General features: G+C 46.4%; 1 protein-coding gene across 2 annotated transcripts in view; it reads left to right on the top strand.

Annotated features, from left to right (window-relative positions):
• LOC147732762 (uncharacterized) overlaps positions 1-20,969 on the top strand; it is a 485,555-nt gene that overhangs the window by 371,839 nt on the left and 92,747 nt on the right. The window contains exon 6 of one of the 2 annotated variants that reach the window (XM_086957326.1): positions 957-1,067. In XM_086957326.1, the coding sequence (XP_086813452.1) occupies positions 957-1,067 (111 nt within the window). The remainder of the gene's footprint in view (positions 1-956; positions 1,068-20,969) is intronic. The other variant, XM_086957327.1, reaches the window with a different exon arrangement.

The following is a 20,969-nucleotide window of genomic DNA, read 5'->3' as shown; positions in this document are numbered from 1 at the left end:
ATCTTGTAGTGTGATGAAATAGCTAAGAAACCCCTGCCACAAATACACATAGACCATTCTAGTAGAGGGAAAGTCGGTACCAAGACTGTCTAAGAAACATTATTCTGTCACACATTTGCAAGTCGGCCTCTGCTGTCTAGACTGAGATACAAAAATGTATTCTAAGGAGGGGTAAACTACCCTGAAAACTCAAAATCTTTTTGGTTAACTCTACATTCATAGTTCCTCCTAAATCTAATGCCAGTTAGAAATTCTATTCCTTATTCCTAAGAACTACAAGATTACTAATAGTTGTTAGCTTGCTATTGTAATTTTCAGACCCTACGATGCAGAAGAAATTGTTTTTTACCTGTATTTCTGGTTCTACATCATAGGAATCTTCACTGAAGTCATAAACAACTCCACCCTCCTGCTTGATTTATTTCTTGTGATATAAAAGCTTCCATATTCTTCTCCAGTGTCCACTAGTCCCATGTTAAACATGTTGTCCAAAATGCCTAATAATTTCACACTCTGGACAGTTTTTTCTTATCTTGCATAAACGGTTGTCAGATTGATGGAGCCCCTAGTACAATGTGTATCTTCTATTTTGGTTGACGTAATGCTCAAAAAGTTAAATATTCAGAGAAGTTCCAATTTAATGTTAAACATAATTTCTTTTCATGGCTAAAAGTGGCAGTACAACAGGCCAAGCAGGGGAAAACTGAACTTAAGAGACAGGGAAACCTCAATAGTTATTTGGTAGATGTAGAGAGGGGGTTTAATAACAGAATGAGGAATATTGAAGAACACACCAGTTCACATGATCCCAGTATTATTATTTTAATATCTTTAAGTTATGGATAGTGCTTTCTCTTTTTTTGTTTTTCGTTGAGTGATCGTACATGCATTAACTAATATTAATTGATCAATTTGTGTAGATTTAAAAAAAATACCCACTATATTTCTTCCTATAGCAGGATCTGGAGATGTATTAGCTGTTGCATCGATTGGTATTAATGAAGAAGTGGAGACCTATCCAATTGATGTCCAAGACTGTGCAAGAGGTGAAAGTTCTAATAGTTCAGGTGAGGAACCTGTCTTTCTCAAACATTTGAAAAATAAAATGTCAGAGTGCCATCTAGAAGATGGTTGTGCTATCGATAAGAATGTAAAGCTTCCTCAACCATGAAGAAGTTCCTTTAGTGGTATATTGGTGTTTACCACAAGATATTCCTCCTCTGGCTCTCACAGGCCTGCCACGATAATCAGCTTATTTTTCTGTAACAACTTCAAAGATCTCCTATAAAGCATTATGAACGTGAAGGCCAATTAGCTTTTTTTTAAAGTCTGTTAATTGATTTACAATACGAAGATCAATACAAAGGCATACAGCGTTTAGTACCCAGAAGGCGCATTGATGACATGGGGAGATGGGAGAAGACAGAAAAGGGAGACAAAGGGGAGGAAGGCAGTCACTTAAGAAGTCAGGCGGCGATATTCTCTATTCAAATGACAATACACTTACAGGCACATGCATCAACAATTTTTGCGAGCGCCAACGGTGCGATTCGCAAAAGTCGCTGTTTGCGCCTGCAAAAATGGCATTTGCGATGCATCAAGGTTCAAGGCACTCGCAATTTGGGAATTTGCAATTAATTGTGATTTCTCAAATTGCAATTGAATTTAAGAAATCGCAATTTGGAATATAGGGGAAGAGGAGGAGCTTCGCGGGCAAGCAAGATGGCCGCGTAAGCTCGGAGCTCCGGAGACCCTCCGACCCTCCGCATAAATCCTGATCGAAATCCTGATCCACGGTGGTGGATTCTTGTTGGTGAACGGTCGTTGAGACGGGATCTGCTGTCCGATTCAAAATCCGACACTCATTGACGGAGATACACCGTGCTGAAGAATCATGCCAGGGATGGACCATTGTCTCTGTGATGGCCGACGGCAGGCACACCGTAACGCATGAACAAAATGCTGTGTGAGTGACTGTTGCGCTGGCCCCACGGGGGGCACGCGAAGTTGCGGAGTAGCCTTTCGCTGAACAAATATCGGAGGCTGCTACGCCCTGCAATTGCTTTGCATAACCGGAGTGGCCTTGGTCTACCACCCTTTGTTCAGTTCCCCGGTTCCAACATGGCGGGCAAGGGCGAACCGGACAGGACGGCGAACCGGGTCAGTAGGAAGACTACTCAAACCCAGTCGAATAAGATTGATCGCTATGCCCAACAAAGGATCTCGCCGACTGCGGCTGCCCATTCAAAAGACACCCTTCGGGCGGGATCGCCAGACGAGTCGGAGCCAACACTCTGGGACGTTATGGGGGCCATAGCTGGCATTAAGACGGAGATGCATAAACAGCATGAGGTCCTAACACATAAAGTTGACACTCTGGCGATCGAACTTAACCTGATTAGAGCTGATCTGGGCAAGACTAACGACAGGGTGAAATCGCTAGACATCAAAACTGCGAGCCTCACGACTGATGTCTCGGACCTGCAGACGGAGGTCCGGGACCTGAGATCTGCCAACGACCTCTTCTCGAGGCGGCTAGAAGATTTTGAGGGACGTGCCAGGCGGCAGAACATCCGAATTATTGGGGTGCCGGAAGGTGCAGAGGATTCGGCCACTGATCTCTTTGTGGAAGACTTGATACAAACTCATCTGGCTCCTGCGGGCCTCAGCCGTTTCTTTTCAGTCGAGCGGGCCCACAGAATGCCGGGGGGACGCCCCAAGTTGGGCGCCACGCCGAGACCCATTATAGCACGGCTGTTCAATTTCAGAGATCGGGACGTGATTCTACAGGCCTCGAGACGAAATGGGCCCCTCAAGTTTCAGAATGCGGATGTCAACTTCTACCCGGACTTTACTAGGGCGGTTCAGCGCCAGCGTCAAAGTTTTGCGGGAGTGAAGAGGCGTCTCAGAGACTTGGGGATGAAGTACTCGATGATGTTCCCTGCGAGACTACATATCGAACATGATGGCCATGCTGTATTCTTTGACATGCCTGAAGTGGTAAGCGAATGGCTGGACACCTTGCCGCACAGACACGAGGAACGAGAAGAGCATTCGGAGGGCGCCTCGGGAGGCCCCGAGCACCAAGAGTAGAACTCATTTTAATAACTTTGTCGGTCGGTGACCCTGTTGACAATGACCAATGCCATACTGCTGCACTTTACGATGTATATCCTTCTTTCCGTTATGGAGGGTGGCGGGGGGGCCTGTGTGATCTCCTTTCTCCTCTAGTGTCTTCTTGTAGTTTAGTTAATGGGGCGACAGGCACACTGCTGGTTGGGGGGCTTCTTAGTCTGATGCAGGGGTGCAGGGTGGGGGGAGGTTTGATGATTGGTTCTGTGTGTTTTCTTTCTTTCTCTCTTATTCTTTTAAGGCAATGCAAAGACTGCTCTATTTCTGTTTGTGTACCTATGAGGCCTGCTGGGATCGGCGAAGGCCCACGATTTGACGATGGGGGGTAGGAAACTAAAAGTGCTGTGTTGGAATGTTAACGGTTTGGGTGATCGCATTAAGAGAGGGGTGGTTTTACAACTGTTCAAGAGATGTATGCCTGACGTTATTCTGCTGCAAGAGACCCACTTGGTGGGAAATACGTGTCGAGCGCTTAACAGGAAGGGATTCAAGATGGTGGCACATTCAGGGTTCTCCTCAGGATCCCGGGGGGCGGGGATCATGGTGCGCACGTCTCTCCCACTTGAGATAAACTCTAGCGTTGTTGATGAGAGGGGGCGGTACGTTGCTGTCTCGGGGAGATGGGAGGGGCGGTCTCTGGTTCTGGTTTCAGTTTACGTCCCCCCGGAGCTGCAAAACAACACTTTTCAGGACCTTGGAGGCGCCATTTTGGGCCTACCCGAGGGGTTGCTTATTGTGGGTGGCGACTTCAACTCGGTCTGCTCAGGGACCTTGGACAGACATCCGCCCAGAGATCTCCGAAGTGCACAATCCTGGCTGCCCGATTTCCTAGACACCATGGGACTGATTGACTGCTGGAGGCTTATGCATCCCACCCAGAGTCAATTTTCATTTCACTCCGGGGCGCATGGTAGCCTTTCTAGAATCAACTATATCCTAGCTCTGGCGGCCCACGCATCGGCAGTTTCCGAGACCCGCTTGCTGGCGAGGGGCATCTCAGACCATTCCCCGGTCTGGGTGTCCTTCGACTTCGACATTGTGGTTACCGAGCGGGCGGTCGTGGTCAACCCGTGGTATTTCCGCAATCCGAAGACGCGCGGACTCCTGTCCAAGGCTATTGAGCTCTATTTCTCTGAGAATACGGGGTCAGTTGCATTGGCCGTCACTCTGTGGGAGGCATTTAAGATGGTTTTGAGAGGTGAGGCGCTCTCCCTTATTGCTGACATCCGGAGACGCAGAGATGCGGACGTGGAGCGTATCGAAGCGGAGATTATGGAGCTGGACTCCCAACTGGAAGTCGGCCCGACACCTGAACTGCTCCATGTTCTCTCGCTTAAACAGACAGAATATTGTGATATTGTCTCCGACGCTGCCAAGGTCATGGGTAGAGAGCAACAGGGTCGAATATACGACGTCGGAGACAAGGCGGGCAAGCTCATCGCTTGGCTGGACAAAAAGGAGAGGGCTAGTCGGTGGTTCCAGAAGTGTTGGGGGAGGACGGCTTGACTGTCACCGATCCGAGTGCAATAGTAGAGACGTTCGCAGACTACTTTGAGGCCATTTACACCTCGGTCTCGGACCGGTCTGAGACCGACTCCGGAGAGCTTTTGGCGGAGATAGACCTCCCGTGTCTGTCGGAGACGGACCATGATGACTTAGATAGGGACATCACCGCAGACGAGATAGCCCTTGCCATTCGCTCCCTTAGATCTGGCAAGGCGCCCGGCCCCAATGGTATTCCAGTGGAACTTTACAAAATCAAACCCGATGTCGTCTCTCCGCCCCTGCGGAACATGTTTCTGGAGGCGCGGGAGAAGGGCATGCTTCCCCATGACCAGAGGTTGGCCACCATTGTGGTCATCCATAAGGAAGGGAAACCCAGAGACCTGTGCCGATCGTATCCTCCCATCTCTCTGTTGAATGCTGAGCCTAAGATTCTTGCTAAATTGCTGGCCAACCGTTTGATTGGCGCGATTGGCGACTTAGTGCACCCGGACCAGTCGGGCTTTATTCCACACGGAACACTGCCCTTAACCTTCGGAGACTACATGGAGCCCTTGCTAGGGCCCACACGCTCAGGGAGCCAGCCGTTCTGGCATCGTTGGATGCCTCGATGGCGTTTGACTCCCTTGAATGGGACTACCTGTGGGCAGTGTTGGCGAAGCTCGGCTTCGGTCCGGAATTTGTAGGGTGGGTCAAGCTTTTGTACGCCAGCCCGCTGGCCAACGTAACGGTCAATGGTCGTGTATCCGCGTCCTTTGCTCTCCACAGGGGCACTAGGCAGGGTTGCCCCCTGTCGCCCCTTTTGTTTGCACTGGCACTCGAACCGTTGGCCGCGTGGCTACGGAACCACCCCGACATACACGGAATCCGCTGGTCCCCTGGATTCGAGGACCGAGTGTCGTTATATGCTGATGACATCTTGCTGTATCTCACCTCTCCTTGCAAGTCACTTATTGTGGTATGTGACGTGCTTCGACTTTTTGGCCGGCACTCTGGCTTGGTCATTAATTGGTCGAAGTCGCACTTGTACGTTTTGAGAGGGGGGACACCTCGTCTTCCAAGGGACTGCGGCATACAGGTTGCGAGACAGGGATTTACATACCTGGGGATCTACATCTCAACTGACCCCAAGACACGCTACATGAACAATTTGCTTCCCCCCCTCGTCCGTCTCTGACGTGACGTAGAGGGTTGGCTTGGACTCCCGCTCTCCCTCCTTGGGCGTGCGGCATTATTTAAAATGATGTCCCTGCCCAGGTTCCTGTATGCTCTACAAAATACCCATGATCCGGTCCCGGCTAGTTACTTTAGGGAGATCGAGAGCTTGCAACGCGCCTTGCTCTGGAATGGCAGGCCACGCATAGCTATCACGAAGCTTACGCTCCCGTGGTACGACGGGGGTATAGCATTGCCCGACGTTCAGAGATACTACTGGGCCTCCCAATTGGCAGCACTAAATCACGGCCTCTATGGCCCTGCAGATAGCCCGGGCTACGCCATGGATCGGTGGCTCCTAGATGGCGGGAAATACCATAGGGCGTTGTACACGAGGTCTCTTGATAGGCGGATGTCTGGGCCAACGAAAACAGCTGTGCACATATGGAGAACGATCACGAAGTCGCAGGGGTGGAAGGATAGGCTTACAATGGCAACTTCTCTCTATGACTCCGAGATACTGGGTAAATTGTGGCACACTAAGGGATTCGACAAGTGGGACATGATCGGCATATCTAAGGTGGAGGATATGATAGTGAGAGGGGAGGTAAAATCTTTTGCCCTACTGCAGACAGAGTTCCAGCTGGGCGGAAGAGAATATTTCCGGTACGCTCAGCTGCGCCACGCACTTCTGGCAGCCATGCCGGAGGGCGAGACCATCCCTGAATATTCCCCCCTGGAAGATAGAGTACTGGACGGCCATATGCCTGATAGCGCTATATCCTTAATCTATAAAAAACTGATTAATGTCCGCACTGACCTTCTTTTGGGGGTGAGAGACCAATGGGTACGGGATGGGATAGAGATCGATGATGAAGACTGGCAATGTGCGGTGTCCTCCCCCAAAGAGGTTGCTATTCCTGCCCGGCTGAGACTGGTACAATTGAAGATTCTGCATAGAGTTTATGTTACAGGTCCCAGGTTAATACACATGGGACATTCGGTTGATGGCCTCTGTAGGCGTGGATGTGGCGCTCTGGCCACCTTTATGCACATCATTTGGGAATGTAGTGCGATAGCCTTCTATTGGAGGCGGGTACACATGGTTATGAGTGAGGTGACTGGGGTGGAAGTTCAGGCGGAGGCCCGGCGATGCCTCTTGAATATCTGGGGCCCAACTGATTACAACAATGCACAATCCCAATGGGTTACCCTGGGGAATATGGTCGCAAAACGGGACATTGCGCAGATGTGGGGATCGACAACAGCCCCAAAGGTGGTACAGTGGAAGGCCAACATGGACTGGTGTATGTTCCGAGAGAAGACTGTACGTTGCCAGGGGTAAACCCAAAAAATGGCAGAAGATATGGGGGGCCTGGAATGAGTATAGGGGTGACATCTGCATACCACCGGATACCGCCCCACTGGAAGAACGCTTGACCCCATAGCCTATAACTCCAACTGGCGTTCTGGTTGCATGACTATCCTGTGTTTCCCCCCCCCCTATGGTTCTATATATCAACACTGTATTTTGAATGTAACTGTGGCGATTGAGCCTAGCCGACTCCTAGATCGGGCTCCGCTGCATAATAGTTTAATTGCCTTATTTCTTAGCGCTAGTTCTGGTGCTTCTCTTCTGTATTTGTTTTACCTTTTATAAAAAACAGAAAATTACAACCTTGATACGTGCTGGTACCTCGCTTCTTGCACACTGACCTACTGTTTACTGATTAGCTGCCTAGCCTCCGGGATGTAAGGCTAAATAGCTGTGTGCACTGATTTGAAAATAAAGGTTTTAAAAAAAATTTTTTTAAAAAGAAATCGCAATTTGTGATTCCTTAAATGCAATGCAAGAACCACTTTAGAATAGAGATTTCGCTACTAGGGGGCGCAAATTACCCTCAAGTTGAGCTTGATGGTAATTTGCAAAAACTTTGAAAAATGCATTGAAGTGCATTTTTCAAAGTTGTAGGTTACAGACACATGCCCTTGGGGCATGTGTGTGCGCAACATGTGTGCACAGAGCTATTTTCAGGGATGCTACCGGGTGTCCTTTTGACACCCTTGAAATTGCATGCGCAATTTTCGAGTACCTATTGGTACTCGCAAATTGCGCATGCAATCGCCCATTCATTCCTAGAGGCATGTAGGCCCACAGGAATGAATAGAAAGGCATTCCTTAATTGCGACTCGCAACCCACACACAAACTTTCTGAAAAAATTTATTGAACGGGGAGCTTTTGGAATGTGTCCCAAATGTTGTATAGGTGTTACAGTAGACTCGAAACTTACATGGAAGTCTCAAATAAATAAGTCAAATGCAATCCTAATGCAGATCTCTATTCATGTAGTGAAGAAACAGCACTCTACCTCAAAGGCCATTACTCCTGCATTAGAAGTTTATAAAGCCAGAGCTCATCGGCCACACTCTATGGATCTGAGCTATGGGGGGAGAAAACCTTCAGCCTCTCATCATAAGGGAAAATAAAATCATGAGAATGCTGACACTGAGGAAAATTAAATTTTGGCCATGTTGTGTTCCCTAGCGCGTACCCCACCGACTCCATGTACCAGCTTAAAGTGCATGTAACTTCCCTCCTGTGCCAGCTATGAAGACGCAAATACATTTGCGTCCACCGTCAACTTGTCCTCTTTCAGATGCACCATAAATGGATTATATAGTCCGTTCCTAAGTATGCTATGCCAACGTCTTTTTATAGTACACTTTTCACTTTTTCCTGCTCTAGCCAGAGTAGGCCCTGAATTCCTGCCATCTGAACCTCTTTTGTGGCTCCTGGCTCTGCCCAGGCTACCTCTGTACTCGTGAACTCTGTCCTACATTCAGCGCGGCCCCTCGCGCTCAGCTCAAGCCTGCTTTCTGCCAAGACTGACTATAACCTTCGAGTTATCTGTTCCGCTCCCCGAGAATACATTCCTGCCTACTAGATCCTGTAAACATCCTCTCCAGCTGCAAAGCCAAAAGGGCCGACCTGTCTTAATACAAGTAATTCATAGCCTCCGTTGCCATGCTTCCATGGAAGGCCCCGTGCCCCCACGCTTCACATGTAGACACTCAGGCGCTTATACACGCATCCACAGTTAGCATAGAATAGCTTCTGCCCTAGAGACCTTTCCGCCCAGATAGTATAGTTCCTAAACATCAGATATCAGATATGATAGAAGTACAAGTTGATCTGACATGCCAGACTTCTGTCTCTTTCCGTCAGTGTAAATGTCAAGACCCCTGCACCCCGTCAATCACACGTCATGCAGCTGCGCGCGCATCCAAGCTTCCGATTTCTGCTGACATTGCAACATTCTGTTAGCACCACCCCTTGGTGCCACCCACTTGCGTCACCTATCAGTGACGTTTCTAGCACACACCTCTAGTTCACGCCTAGTTTACGCCTCTTGATGATGTATTGGTACCACGTGTATACTGTTATCTTGTCTTCTCTCAGCTGTTACGCCTCTTACATTGAACTTTATGATGTAAATCAAGTATATAAGCTATGTATTGTCAATAAACGACAGCGCGCTCATCTATCCCTTCTGACACCCCTGTGGTGGTCAGAACATGATATCCTGATTCCTTTATGAGGAATAAAACCCTTAGAAACTCTAACACCACGGACTCTGTTTTCTTTCCTTCTGATTGAGTTATCATTGATTAAGTACTTACCTGCATAGAAATTAAGAGAGTAAATTAATTATTTACGTCATTTTGGCGCCCGAATAGGGACCCCTCCCCCACCTCACGCGCCGGAAGGTGCGTTGCAATCCGTGTCCCCTGCCATCAGTTAGACGGACTACACGTGTACTGGCAGGATTTCCTGCATCCCCCTCTGACACACGGAGGTGACGAAGACTGCGATCAGTGCCCAGACGAGGCGGTGAGGAGTGCGGAGGATCCCGACCAGAGCCCAGCCGAAAGAAGCAAGGTCCGAGGTGTGAAGAGGCCCACCAGTTTTCCGAAGTTTTCCGAAGTTCTCCGAAGTTTTCCGAAGTTCCGAGTCGAGTCCAGTCGAGTTTTCCGAGGCCTTCTGTTTCCGTGCTTCCCGGTGAGTACCATTGCTGGGTCGTATCTAGACGGGTTTGGGTACGCAAGTCCGGTCTGCACTGTTTTTAGGCAGTGTATCTGTACTGTTTAGCAGTATATAAAGTATTCCGAATTTCTGCACTGTTACAGCAGTGTATCCGTACCGTTGAGCGGTACATTCAGTGTGGGGGATAGTTAGCTATGTCTTTTATGTTTTCATGTGATTAATGTTGTGGTATGAATGTGACTGTTTTATTGTGTATTATTGTATTTCTTGTATCAACTAGCAACTCGTATCAAGAAAAAAAAGATCTAGCGTTCAAGTAATAAGTAAGCAGGATGCCGTTCCTCAGCAAGTTAAAACAGATCGGAACTAGGAAAGGGTTACTAGAGGAAGAAATTCCTATCCCCCCTAGGGACACTCCAGGCAATTTTATGTATCAAAAGCACGGCATAGATGCCATATTATATCTAGATTTATGGGCCGATTACACCAAGCACCTAGACGAAAGACACAGATGGCCAGTTACCGGAACGTGGGATGCCGAGTGCATCATGAGGGTAGAAGAAGCATTATGGAAAAAGAAAGCTAGGCAATCTCAGAAGGACGCCATAGAATTTTGGCGTAAGGAATCACGTAAGCGTGCTGACAAAGCACTCCGTAGAGAAGACAGACTTAAAGAATCAGATAAAGAGCGAGAAAACGAATTAGTTACTGAAGGGATCCGAGTAAAAACAGAACAAATAGACCGTGCCCGAAATAATCTTGTAAACGGTATGTATTTCGTAGCAGATGGCACATCCGAAACTGAATCAGAAATACCGAAAAACTTACCGACACCATTAGTTCCAACTAAAGTAATGCATAAGACTACTAAAGATATATTCCTGAATTCATATCTAGAAGATGTAGCACCAGCTTACACCAATCTGCCTGTTCGTGCCCTGCCTACTGACAGGGATGGGGGTGGCACTGCGCCCCCAGATCCAGCTCCGCCGGTACCGCGACAGACCTCCCCTGCTCCGCCAGCTCCGCCACTCCCCCCCCTCAAAACGGATCTACCGAAACCAGTACTACCTGATCTTACTAAACGACAAATTCAAGTCCAAATCCAGACTCCGCGAAGAGACAATGCCCAAGCACAAGCCCAAGCATCCGCCTCAGGAGGTGCGACAGCGGGTTTACAGACCCCGCCACCGACACACAGATTGCATTTAAAGGACACCCAGAATCCTTTCCAGTCTCCCTACTCATCCCGGCTTGAGGCATTGAAAGATAGGATGTCATTCTGCAGATATGATCCAGTACCCGGAACAGACGATCTAATGGTATTAGCATCACTACGCTTAAGATCTGCCACCGATAACTTGCTATGCTGTGTAGGAATGCAGGAAGCTCTTGACAGACTATACAAATTCATACAGACAGGGAAAGACCCCGACAGTGTTAAAGCTGCCATGTATAAACAGAAAGTTGACATCCAAAAACAGATATTACGATTCTTCATTAATTGTGTGATAAGAGAACGAGACAGGCCCGGGACAGATCAGAGTGAATTAGACGCATTGAACAAGTGGGGCCAAAATATAGCAGAAGCAAAACATGACAAGGGGACTTGCATAGCCACTATGTCCCAGAAAATTAGAAAGGCAGTATTAACTGCACATCAGGAAGAAACTGATAAAACTTCCTCCGAGGAGGAAGATGAAGATGAAACATCAGGAAAGTCTACAGACACTATAGCATATGTAGGTAGGGGAAATTACCTTAGGAAAGGCATCCGTCCGGAGAGCAAGAGAGTCCTTTTCTCCGCTTTAACAAATCCGAATTCTTCAGAACATCAGTTCCAGGAAACTGATAAAAGGCTTCGAGATCGAGTAGGGTACCATATACTCAATTCTATGGATGAACAGGAACTAGCCCGGTCAGCCGTGTTGTGGGCCGAAAACCCAGACATATATAATGATGACACGTTAGTGCAGACATTCTTGAACCTTTCCCCGGAAGAGCAGAAAATAGCAGGTGTATACATGATTCAGCACCTCCTCATCAAGTTCAGAAACCATCATTCTGATCCAGGTCCCTTACACGAAACATTAGAAGCACTAATCATGGATAGATGGAGAGGTTTTAGTACCAAATTAATACAAATAATTCTAGAACAACGACGTAAGTATAACACCTTCCTGAGCTCTGAATATGTTCCCGCCCCGCCTCCGGAAAGAAAAATGTACCACATGCAATGCGGTGGCGGCATAGAAAGCCAGAACCCCTTACGAGAAGTACATCCAGTTATGGGTACGGACCAACGCCTGAAACGTGTGTATGTTCACACACCACTGACTAAGTTAGAACTGTTAGAAATGAAGAAATTAGTTCCGTGCCATGATAAAGACCCTGCAGGTTTTCACAGAGAGCTTAAAGACATGTTACTGATGGGAGATTACACGTATGATGATATTATGAAAATGTTAAAAGTACTGTTGCCCACGGGCATTTACGAGAAATTAAAGGAAAAGGATTGGGAAGTGGGAGAGTCAAAGATAGCATGGGCAGAAATAGAAGACGAAGAAAAGAAACGAGTCCCAGGGGTAGGCCTTGGGGATCTGACTAAAGCATTACCAGGTTTAATAGTACAGGTTCTGCCAAGATTATTGACAACTAGAAAGGAAGACTGGGACGCAATCTCGTCCTGCAAACAGAAACAAGATGAAGATACTAGTGACTTTTATTCAAGATTCGAGAAATGTTTCATTATCAATAGTGGCCTAAAAACTAGTAGCGAGTCATATCCACACCTTTTTGTAACAAAATTAGTAGAGAACGCCCTACCCCTAGTTAAAAATAGAGTGTACAAGGTTGAAAGTACTTGGCAGGCAAATACGCCATCACAGATGTTACAAATGTTACAATATCACCAGAATAGAATTAGGGAAGAACAGGACCAGGAACAGAAACGTATGAAAGACACGAAAATGAAAATGTTAGTAGCTCAGACAATTCCAGCCGAGGGTCATAGAAAAGGTGGGGCTCAGACAAATCATTCTGCCGCTCCCGTTAAAGGGACATGTAATTATTGCAAGCAGCCAGGTCACTACGTACATGAATGTCCAGTCCTGAAACATAACATCGAGACAGGTAAAACTAAAGAAAGACCGCGTCCGCCTAGACATGAACAGGGTCATCAACAGACCTCACAGAACGAACAGCCAATGCAGAATACACAGCCTATGCATGATCAGTCCCATACAGTGCAGACAGTAGCAGTACCGCAGCCACAGCATGCTCAGACACAGCCCGCTGCCGCAACACGACAAGTATCACAACAGATGTACCAGTATGCCCAGTCGGCATATCCAGATTATCAGCGTTATACATGAAACAGCCTAGGGAGGGAAAGTGATTTGCCTCTTATTGAAATTCCTGTAGATCAAGAAGGTCCATATGTACATAGTCACGTATTAGGAAAAGACAGAAAGTTTTTAATTGACACAGGGGCAAGTCGCACTACTATAAGTCATAATGAAGTTCCAGGGGCACCCCTCTCAGGCTCACAGAATGTTTCCCTTGGTTTTTCAGGACAGCCTATTGTAAATGAAGTATCAGAACCAGTACCACTAGCTGTGGGTCCATTATCTCGAGTTACAGATTTGTTACTTACGAAATCATGTCCCGAAAATCTGTTAGGAATTAAAACACTAAAGGCTCTAGGAGCTATAATTTGCTGTTCCCCGGAGGGAGTCAGACTCTTTCTACGGGATTTCAAGGGTCATTATGTTCTACGTGACTTTGATGTCAGACTGAAAAATGTACCAGATCACTTATGGGCAAAAGGCCCAGCTGATGTAGGTTGTATGCATATCACACCATACCGTGTTACACTCAAGTCAGGAGTTGTTTTACCCAGAATCAGACAATACAAGTTACCACCCGATGCTGTAGTGGCTTTACTGAAAATCATTGAAGAGCTTATCGCCCAAGGAGTGGTCGTAGAGACCGACTCCAATATCTGTAATTCGCCTATCATTCCAATTCTTAAACGTACAGACCGCAATGCACCGCCAGTATACCGGCTGGTGATTGATCTTCGAGAACTGAACAAATGCATTGTACCACAGTATCCTGTGGTCCCCGATATCTCCTCCCTGTTGACTGCTATTGATTCAGAAGCAACGTTCTTTACTGTAATCGATCTCAAGAACGCTTTCTTCAGTGTACCTATTGACCCGGAGAGCCAATATCTCTTCGGATTCAGTTTAAATGGACGAAGTTTCAAATTTTCCCGCGCACCTCAAGGATTTACAGAAAGCCCCAGCATCTATAGTCAAGCACTGAAAAGACAACTAGATTGTATCCAAATGCCAGTTAATACCGCTTTACTACAGTACGTCGATGATCTGCTGATCACCGCACGAAGTGAGCCCGAATGTGAACAAGCATCTCTGATAGTTTTGCATTTTCTGGCCGACAAGGGACACAAGGTGTCTCCTTCGAAGCTACAATTCTGTGTTCAGCAAGTTGTGTACTTGGGTCACTTGCTGTCCAAAGTGGGGAGACAGCTCACTCCCGATCGCATTCAGTTAATTGTAAACATGCCACGACCCCAGACACAAAAAGAAGTGCGGGCCTTCATAGGCCTCACCTCGTACTGCAGACAATGGATTCCCCAATATGCATTTCTAGCTAAACCACTCATCCAGTTAACGACACAGGAGGCAGCGACTTCGACTGTCCTCCCTTGGACTCAGGAACACACACAAGCCTTTGAGGAATTAAAGAAAGTTTTATGCCAAGCACCAGTTTTAGCGACACCATGTTACAGCAAACCGTTTACACTTTTTGTTACAGAACGTGATGGTACAGCATTGTCTGTCCTCACTCAAGATCAAGCAGGTTCACATAAGCCTTGCGCTTATTTTTCAAGTACATTGGATTCAGTAGCACAGGCACTCCCTGCATGCTTAAAGTCAGTAGCAGCAACAGCGTTAGCAATCAGACAAAGCGATTCAATTGTTTTAGGTCATCAGTTAACAGTACAAGTTCCACATTCTGTAGAGGTTCTGTTAAACAGAACCCAGACTCAACACTTGACTATAGCACGATTGACAGGTTACGAATTGACATTATTCCAGCCACACATAGAAATCAGACGCTGCAGTATCTTGAACCCAGCAACATTGTTACCTACAGTTATGACAGATCCAGCTCCACATGATTGTATAGAGATTATTAATGCAGTAACAAAACCCAGACGAGATTTAACAGATGTTCCATTGACAAATCCAGACCTGACACTTTATGTGGATGGTTCATGCATGAGAACAAGTACAGGAGAGTTAGTGGCCGCATATGCCGTGACCACTGAAACTGAAGTTAAAGAAACACATCGTATTGATACACTGTCTGCTCAAGCGGCAGAGCTCATCGCTCTGACCCGAGCCTGTATTTTAGCAAAGAACAGAAATGTTAACATATACACAGATTCCCGTTATGCGTTCGGAGTCGTACACGACTTTGGTATGCTCTGGCAAGAACGAGGTTTCCTGACCTCTCATGGTACAAAGATACAGCATGGTCCTCTCATTCAAGCACTGCTAGAAGCAATACATCTGCCTTCAGCCATTTCAGTCATGAAGTGTAAGGCACATACTAAAGCCACAGATTCTGTTTCCCAGGGTAATGACCTGGCAGATCAGACAGCAAAACATACAGCACTGACTCACACTCAGACAACTGATACGATAAAGACAACAGATCCGACAAACTGCATGACAGTCAGAGATCCCACACTAGATGTTATTGACATTCAGACACACGCTACTGCAGACGAAATAAAGAAATGGATCGAACTAGGAGGGATCCAGACAGATCAGGGTTGGATGACGAAGGGAAAATCTACATGGTTTCTCCCTGACTCTATGGTTCAAGTCATGATAAATACAGCACATAGTCCTGCCCACCTGGGAGAGAAAGCCATGCTAGACAGTTTGCAAAATCTCTGGAACAATAAACACTTACGAGCAGCCGCAAAACAGAAAGTGCGTACTTGCATGATCTGTTGTCAGTTCAATCCAGGTAAAAGCGTCCCTGTAGAGCAAGGTGGATTTCATCCTCCCGATCACCCTTTTGAAGTCCTCCAGATGGATTATATCCAGATGGACCGTTGTCGAGGATTTAAATATGTTCTCGTAGTTGTCTGTGCTCTGTCCCGCTGGACCGAAGCATACCCAGTCCCAGATTACACTGCTCCGACCACTGCCAAACAGTTGGTTCGTGAATTTTTCCCACGGTACGGCTTGCCTCGTGTCGTGTACTCAGATAACGGTCAGCCATTCTCGTCTGCCCTAATGAAAGAAGTTTCCTTGTTATTGGGATACCAGTGGAAGTTCCATTGTGTCCGACATCCAGAAGCCGCAGGCCTTGTTGAAAGGCATAATCAGACATTAAAGATTCGCCTTGCCAAAATATGTCAGGAAAAAGGGGTCGACTGGATAGTCGCCCTGCCGGTGGCACTATTCTATATGAGAATGGTCGCCCATTCGAGATCAGGGCTATCTCCGTACGAAGTGGTCTTTGGCAGACCACCGAATATGTGGGGGACGCCCATTCCTAAAAAGATAACCGATGTTGATTCTAATATGTTGACAGATTACCTTGCCTCCTTGATGTCTGCACTCCAATCATGTCGTTCACAGGTTGCCGCAGCCTTCCCTGACAACACCGATGTGAAGGAGCATGACGTCCGCCCCGGTGATGTTGTTTTAGTCCGAAACTTCGACAGGAAAAGTCCGTTGGAGCCCCGCTGGAAGTCTCCGAAGACCGTTCTACTTACGACAAGGACCGCAGTCAAGTTGGAAGGAAGAAAGGGGTGGGTCCACCTAAGCCATATCAAAACATTTCCAGGACTGAAACCGGAACAAGACACACCCACCCCCACCAAAGACTGTGATCCCAAAGACTTTTCCGAATCCAAACGAGAAAAAACTCCTCAAGAACAATATCGTATGAAGTTACGATCTAGCAAGTCAGACAGTTTAATTGTTTAAGTCCTCCCCTAGGTGAATCGGTTAAATAGTTTCTGACATGTATCCCCTAGATCGAGTTAGAGAGAGAGAAGAAAAGAAAAGAACATATTGCAAATCACTTCGTAGTCACTGCATAGTGACACTAATAATTATGTTTATTCTCAGTATATTAATAATTGTTGCTAGCATCTTGTTACCTATATACTATCCTATCTTCAAGCGTGAACAATCTGCTTACAATGTCTCTGCTGAACACACTTTTAGTGAGTTACCTCCTCATGAGCTTTCCTACAGACTTGCGCTGCGCAACAATACATTCATTAGTATGTTACATCATTCTCATCAAACTAACAATGCTACAAATTGCTGGATATGTGGCCGACTCCCTCCCTACCAGAATTACAAGGGAGCCCTGCCTCTCTTTCCGTATCCGTTCACTCACAATGGCTCCTGCGGAGCATGGTTTAAGATAATTAATTCTTTAGATCCCGACATTGCTGTTTTCGATGGGGGTTGGGTTTGGGGAAACCTGAACTTGGTCCTACTAGACGTCTGTTACCCGGATAAGGAGGGACTGCCCATTAGAATAGGAACTGATCTAGAAAATGAAGTATATGGGTTAGGTAATTATACAATTAGCCTTATGATTCTTACTGTCGAATCCGAAGCCGCACCAGTTCTACCTATTATGTCAGTACTGCCAGTCACTGGTGAATTATGTATCAAGAAGAAAGGTTCAGTACACTTAGGTCATAGTAAATGCACTACTGTGGTCGAATTCAGTGATGATGGAAAGTCATCTTTCAAAGCTATCAGTCATTCTTACTTTGTGTGTGGTCATACCGCATACATTCGTCTACCTCCAGATTGGGATGGTACCTGTTACATTGCATTCCTTCTGCCACCCGTTTTTCTAGCTCCTTCTGATTACCATAGAAATAGCAATCTAGTAAAGAATAGACCCAGAAGAGATGCCCCCCTTGTCGACTACACAGAAACAGCATGGGAACAGTACACTGATTTTAATAAAGGATTCTTTTTCTTCTTAGGCCCTGTCCAGAACAGTAAATTAATACGCAGATTAACTAGAACACTTGAAGCCGTAGTAAATGAAACTACCTCCGCCTTAGGTAACTTAACAGAGGAGCAGTCCGCTATGCGGGTTGTTGTCCTTCAGAATCGTCTTGTAATTGACGTCATCTTGGCAGATAGAGGTGGAGCTTGTAAGGTCATCGGGTCAAGCTGCTGTGTTTTCATTCCACAGAATGCACCATCTGTATATCAAGCTATCACCCGTCTTCATAAAATTGCAAATCAGATACATCAGAATCCAGGCACCTGGACTTGGTCCGGTTGGTTCTGGACAACGTTAACAGCTTGGGGATGGAAGATCCTATCCTTCCTAGGCATTGGCCTAGTCCTAGTATTCAGTTGCTGCCTGTGCCTACAGTGTGGGCCAGCGATTTGTGGACTATGTGCCACTTCTTGTATTGAACATTCCAGTTTCCACTCAAAACGTAACCGAAAGAAAGAAGAACAAATGATGTTACAAGAACAGACTGATCGATTCATGAGGATCGATATTTCATGAAGGGTCCGTAGGGAACAAGGAGGGAATGAGGAAAATTAAATTTTGGCCATGTTGTGTTCCCTAGCGCGTACCCCACCGACTCCATGTACCAGCTTAAAGTGCATGTAACTTCCCTCCTGTGCCAGCTATGAAGACGCAAATACATTTGCGTCCACCGTCAACTTGTCCTCTTTCAGATGCACCATAAATGGATTATATAGTCCGTTCCTAAGTATGCTATGCCAACGTCTTTTTATAGTACACTTTTCACTTTTTCCTGCTCTAGCCAGAGTAGGCCCTGAATTCCTGCCATCTGAACCTCTTTTGTGGCTCCTGGCTCTGCCCAGGCTACCTCTGTACTCGTGAACTCTGTCCTACATTCAGCGCGGCCCCTCGCGCTCAGCTCAAGCCTGCTTTCTGCCAAGACTGACTATAACCTTCGAGTTATCTGTTCCGCTCCCCGAGAATACATTCCTGCCTACTAGATCCTGTAAACATCCTCTCCAGCTGCAAAGCCAAAAGGGCCGACCTGTCTTAATACAAGTAATTCATAGCCTCCGTTGCCATGCTTCCATGGAAGGCCCCGTGCCCCCACGCTTCACATGTAGACACTCAGGCGCTTATACACGCATCCACAGTTAGCATAGAATAGCTTCTGCCCTAGAGACCTTTCCGCCCAGATAGTATAGTTCCTAAACATCAGATATCAGATATGATAGAAGTACAAGTTGATCTGACATGCCAGACTTCTGTCTCTTTCCGTCAGTGTAAATGTCAAGACCCCTGCACCCCGTCAATCACACGTCATGCAGCTGCGCGCGCATCCAAGCTTCCGATTTCTGCTGACATTGCAACATTCTGTTAGCACCACCCCTTGGTGCCACCCACTTGCGTCACCTATCAGTGACGTTTCTAGCACACACCTCTAGTTCACGCCTAGTTTACGCCTCTTGATGATGTATTGGTACCACGTGTATACTGTTATCTTGTCTTCTCTCAGCTGTTACGCCTCTTACATTGATCTTTATGATGTAAATCAAGTATATAAGCTATGTATTGTCAATAAACGACAGCGCGCTCATCTATCCCTTCTGACACCCCTGTGGTGGTCAGAACATGATATCCTGATTCCTTTATGAGGAATAAAACCCTTAGAAACTCTAACACCACGGACTCTGTTTTCTTTCCTTCTGATTGAGTTATCATTGATTAAGTACTTACCTGCATAGAAATTAAGAGAGTAAATTAATTATTTACGTCAACACGCATGCCCAAAAATACCCTGATGACCCCTCTTTCATATGATATTGGGATAAAAAGAATAGGATTTCTTGCTGTATGGAGGTTATTGGCCTACTGTATTAGAATTTGGACAACGGAGGAATTAGAGATCTACAGGCAGACCCTGAGGGAGCTACTGCATCTGGATGTATTTGTCATTCTTCCCTGGTTGGCCCACATCCGCAAATTCCTCTCCGATCTAGGTTTGAGTCGATATTGGGCAACCCCGAGCCTGCTGACCCCTGATTTTTTAATCTGACGCCGACACCGAATTCTAATACTAGCCTTAAAAACCTTTCAGAAAGAGATTTACGGGAAGAGGGTGTAATCCAAATGGACAATACAACTACCATGTTTTACATCAACAAACAAGGAGGAACACAAGCGATAACACAAGCTACCTTAGCCGAAGAACTATGGAGATGGGCAATCCCAAGAAAAATAGACTTACTAGCAATACATCTTCCAGGGAAGGACAATGTAGAAGCAGACAGGCTGAGCAGGCAAGCATCAGCATCCCACGAATGGGAAATAAATCAATCAGAAATCCTAAAGATATTTAAAAAATGGGGAACTCCACAAATCGACCTATTTGCAGCACCCCAAAATGGAAAACGCCAACACTTCGCATCATGGAATGCGCTATGGATAGACTGGTCAGGGACATTTGCTTACGCTTTTTCCCCGATGCCACTGCTACACAGGGTGATCAACAAATGCAGGATCAGCCACATGACATTAATACTCATGGCACCTCAGTGGGCCAGACAACAAACCTGGTTCTCACAGATAATGGAGATAACACAAGGGGCAATGCACACGTTCCCCAACAGAAAGGACCTCTTAACAATGCAGAACGGAAGTGTGCTACATCCACAACCAGAAGGCCTAAGACTGGCAGCATGGCTCCTAAGGACTTAGAATTTGCTTACCTCAGACTACCAGAGAGCACAATGGCAGTACTCAGAGAAGCAGGAAGACCTACAACAAGGAAGTGTTACACAGCCAAATGGAAAAGATTCTCTCAGTGGTGCCTTACAGAAAAACTTTCAAGAAGGATCACAAGAAAATCAACAGTACTAAAATACTTAACATACTTAACATATTTACTACAGAATAAACTGGGCTAGAAATCTATAAAGGTACACGTAGCAGCAATCGTAGCGTACGCAAGGGGAGAAACAGGGAAGAGTTTCTTCACATTCCATGAGGTCAAAAGATTCCTAGAAGGAGCAAAAAGAATAGCACCTCCAAAAAAGATGC

Source organism: Lissotriton vulgaris, chromosome 2_1 (assembly GCF_964263255.1).
Source record: "Lissotriton vulgaris chromosome 2_1, aLisVul1.2, whole genome shotgun sequence".
NCBI classification, from domain to species: Eukaryota; Metazoa; Chordata; class Amphibia; order Caudata; family Salamandridae; genus Lissotriton; species Lissotriton vulgaris.
The sequence above is the reverse complement of the archived record's forward strand: the minus strand, read 5'-3'. Positions and strand labels throughout refer to the sequence as shown.